The sequence below is a fragment of the Dendroctonus ponderosae genome, unplaced genomic scaffold, assembly GCF_020466585.1.
Source record: "Dendroctonus ponderosae isolate FM_Combo_2020 unplaced genomic scaffold, Dpon_F_20191213v2 Dpon_F_20191213_3, whole genome shotgun sequence".
Lineage (NCBI taxonomy): Eukaryota > Metazoa > Arthropoda > Insecta > Coleoptera > Curculionidae > Dendroctonus > Dendroctonus ponderosae.
The window spans coordinates 751,142-754,774 of record NW_026018508.1 but is presented as its reverse complement, the minus strand read 5'-3'; the positions used below and the strand labels follow the sequence as shown (position 1 = coordinate 754,774).

Below are 3,633 nucleotides of genomic sequence, written 5' to 3'. Positions count from 1 at the left end.
TTTTACGCTACTGATATAATGCCTCTTCTTGAAACGCTCTTCCCAACTTTTAGAACAAACTCTTTGTTTTTGATTTTACTCCCCATTTCACTAGCATTTTCTGGCAAAACACTGCCACTTATGGGAACGTTTTCTTGTCTTTTTTGAGTAAACCACTTAATAAGTCCCTTGCCAACCTTTTCATGTGCAGATAATTTTAACTTCCTACATCTAACATTTGTTTTGTCATACGCTGATAAAATGTTTTCTCTGTTTTTCCATATTGTTGCAACAGTAGACTTTCTAAGTGCTAATTCCTTACAAATGTCACTCTGTTTTACTCCACTTTTTATTTTGTTAATAATCTCGTACTTTTCATTTAGTGAAAAAGCTTTGCGTTTTTGTTTTTCCATTCTAAAACGATTTACATACATAACGCGGCAAAGAACAAGTCATTGGCTGTCTCTCGCTCTCACTAATATAAACAACTCCGCACGATTGGTATTGCTGAGCGTGCAAGTTCGTTATAAACGGAAAGTGAATATGCAACTAACCTAAAAAGTAATCGTTATATCCGGAAGTTCGTTATAACCAGTAAAAAAATACGTCGGTCTTTATGGACGACGTTTCAATTAAAGGAAAAAAATTTCGTTTTAACCGAAAGGTCACTATAACCGGTTCATTATAAGCGGACTTTACTGTACTTCCAAAGGTATATTTTCTTCGCAATTTAAAGCCTAGAAAAATAATAATTTACAAGTTGACTTCTAAAGTTGTTAACTAAAGCTTGGCTGTGTGGTTCTGGTACAGTGCCTACTTCCCTAACAGCAATTAAATAATTTAGCTCCTCATTAATATCTGCAAGCAAAAGAGGATCTTCTTCACCCATATTTTTTGCCATATTATATAGAACTTCAGTTGCCGAAATAATGTGCATTCCGGTCTCCAGTTTTACTCTCAAGCCATACGCCAAAACGGGAAACCTTCTTTTCCAAACTCCAAAACATCTTTCGATCACGTTTCCTGTTCGGATATGGGACTTATTGTATAGCCTTTCGGCTCTTGTTGCAGGATTAACTAAAAGGGCTAACAAATAGGATCTAAGATCATAGCCACTGTCACCCGTAATAAAAAAAATCAAGAAAATATACTAAACGGTCCCTAATCGGGAGCTAATCAGCCAAGAAGTGCCGGTTAATATAATCGTTGTTTAGAATACACAAAACAGTGGTTAAGCGACGGTACAACACATTTTTCAAACTAAACGACGATTAAATTTKTAATYACTGTTTAGTCAAACGGTGCAACCGGGCATAAGAATGATCACAAGGATCACACTATGGGATTGAAGTAGGAGTGACGAAATTAGRAAAGAATGCAAGACAGAGGAGGACGTTGGTAGATAGACACGCGCYAGAAAAAAACGAAAAAAAAAACTGGCGACTGGCAAAATTCGCCAGAAATGGAAAACCAGCATCCGGCAGACCATCAGGACGGCCTCCCAAAAGGTGAAAGGACAGCTGGTTGTCGTCATCCCAGGAGGGACAGGCGAATAGGTAAAACAAGCCTAAGGGCTTCCCCAAAGAAGAAGAAGCCTTTAGTGAGTTTTTCAATAAGTTTTCTGCATTTATCACTCCTGTGATGTGAAATGAAGGGAAATTGAAGGCATTTTAAGCGAATTAATATTTTGTCCAAAAATCCACCGCCACCCTTAGGAAATCACAAATTTACATGCGTGTTTTTTGCGCTCAATCAAATGCTTTCGACGTAAGAAACTTGCTAGTGTGCATATATCAAGTGTTTTAGTGCATAATATCATATAATAAGAAAATGTCGTCGGAAAAGTCACATAACGATTTATTCGAATCTGAAACTTCTAACAAGGTTTTCAATAAACGCGTTGCATTCCTCGCTTTCTTCTGATAGTAATGATGTATATTTTGAAGCATTTTGAGAGAGTTTAAATTTTTTCGAAAAATCGACGCCCACCCCTTTGAAATTTTCGGTCAAAAATCAAAATTTCGTATACGTGCTTTTTGCGCTCAATAGATTTCGACGTAGGAAACTCCCCAATATGCAGATATAAAGTGTTTTAGATTAAATGGTTAATATCGTCGGTACAATTTTCTGAGCGCTCAAAAAACCGTTCAAACATGCAATAATATCAATCTGTTCGGATCTGCAGCTTTTAGCGAGGTTTTCAATGAGCTCGTTGTATTTCTTGCTTCTGTGAGATGAAAACGATGTACAATTAGAAGGATTTTTGGAGAATTGAGTTTTTGCTAGAGTCATTTACATCCAGAATTTAAATCACCCCGAACGATGGAGAAAACGTATCATTCACCATTGCGTTACGTCACCAATACATCTACAATTTTTGCGCTTTTCGGTAAACTTTTTGCGATAAGTTAGGGAGGAAGAGTAAATAAATTATTTCAGTAATATAAAATATATTGTAAGTTTCTGGAACGACACAAGCTAAAATGTGCTTTGAAATAGAAAATTTGGCACAACATTAAATATGAGAAGCCAATAAAAGGAAAGCCGGGAACTAATTTTTTTCTAATAATAAAAGTTTTCCGTTAATATGATCAATTAGACTCGAAAATGTATCAACGTTGCCAACTATTTTTTTTTCTTATAATATTGCCCGCATTTTATCGGTTTCTCTGTCGCTGTTAAACAAATCTCAGAATTGTTAAACAATATTCCCCAGTCGCGCGACTGAGACCAGAAAATCTGCCATGAGCACATCAAAGTATAAAAAAACTGCTAAAATATAAAACACAGACACAAACTGAACAAAAAATACTTGAACTTAAATGCTAGGCCACTCCTTGCAGATAAGGCGCGCTGCTCCGGCTGTTCACCGCTCCGTAGCTGTGGCTGTACGGTCTGTCCATTAGCAGATTGAAAGAGTCCCTTTCGGGCCAGGCTTGACTCTTGTAGCTGTTGCAGGCTATCAGGCTGTTCATGGCTGGCGGCCGGCACTTTTCCACCGATATTCCATTAATCGAAATCGATCTAAAGCTGAAACCGTTCTAGAGTTTTCAACTATTTCTTCAGACCATGCGTTCTCACCTTCTAACACTGTCATCCGCTTGTGTCTGCTGCGATTGCGTAGCCTCCAATTGTCCATTGGAAAGTTTCTCGTCCTTGATCTCCACGTAGACGGGCGGACGCCTGGAGATGAAGATAAAAACCACGGTTCCTATTCCGACCAGCAGATGAATCACCACAATGAACATGGATGCGTTCCGGAAGCCAACAGTGTCGTAAAGAATACCAGCAATTGAAGGTCCGATGAAAGCGCCAAGTGCAAATGTGCTGGTCCACAATCCGGATACTAAGGCGTAGGTTTCCAGGTCGTTGTGGAACCCGTAGACGCTAGAAATGGGTTTTATGGAGCATTGATTGGGAGGAGTTGATGCGAGAACTTACACGGCAGTTTTCAAGGCATCACTAAATGAGGCCACCAGTTGGGCCCCCATTCCCAGCCCGTGCAGCACCAAGCCTGTTATGGACACCCAGAAGATTCTGGAAAGATTTTCGGCAATGCTGATTAATAAAGCGCGGAATATATGCAGTTAAATTCAATCAAAATATGCGCATATATATGCATAATTTTTATTCCAAATATGCAATTATATGCAT

At 38.6% G+C, this 3,633-nt stretch overlaps 1 protein-coding gene across 2 annotated transcripts in view; it reads right to left on the bottom strand.

Moving 5' to 3' along the window:
• Positions 1-2,412: 2,412 nt before the first annotated feature.
• The window catches only part of LOC109542556 (MFS-type transporter SLC18B1), a gene marked incomplete in the record, with an annotated part of 13,300 nt that continues 12,079 nt past the window's right edge, over positions 2,413-3,633 (bottom strand). For both annotated transcript variants that reach the window (XM_048664813.1, XM_048664812.1), the window contains 2 exon segments: positions 2,413-3,009; positions 3,061-3,366. In XM_048664813.1, the coding sequence (XP_048520770.1) occupies positions 2,805-3,009; positions 3,061-3,366 (511 nt within the window).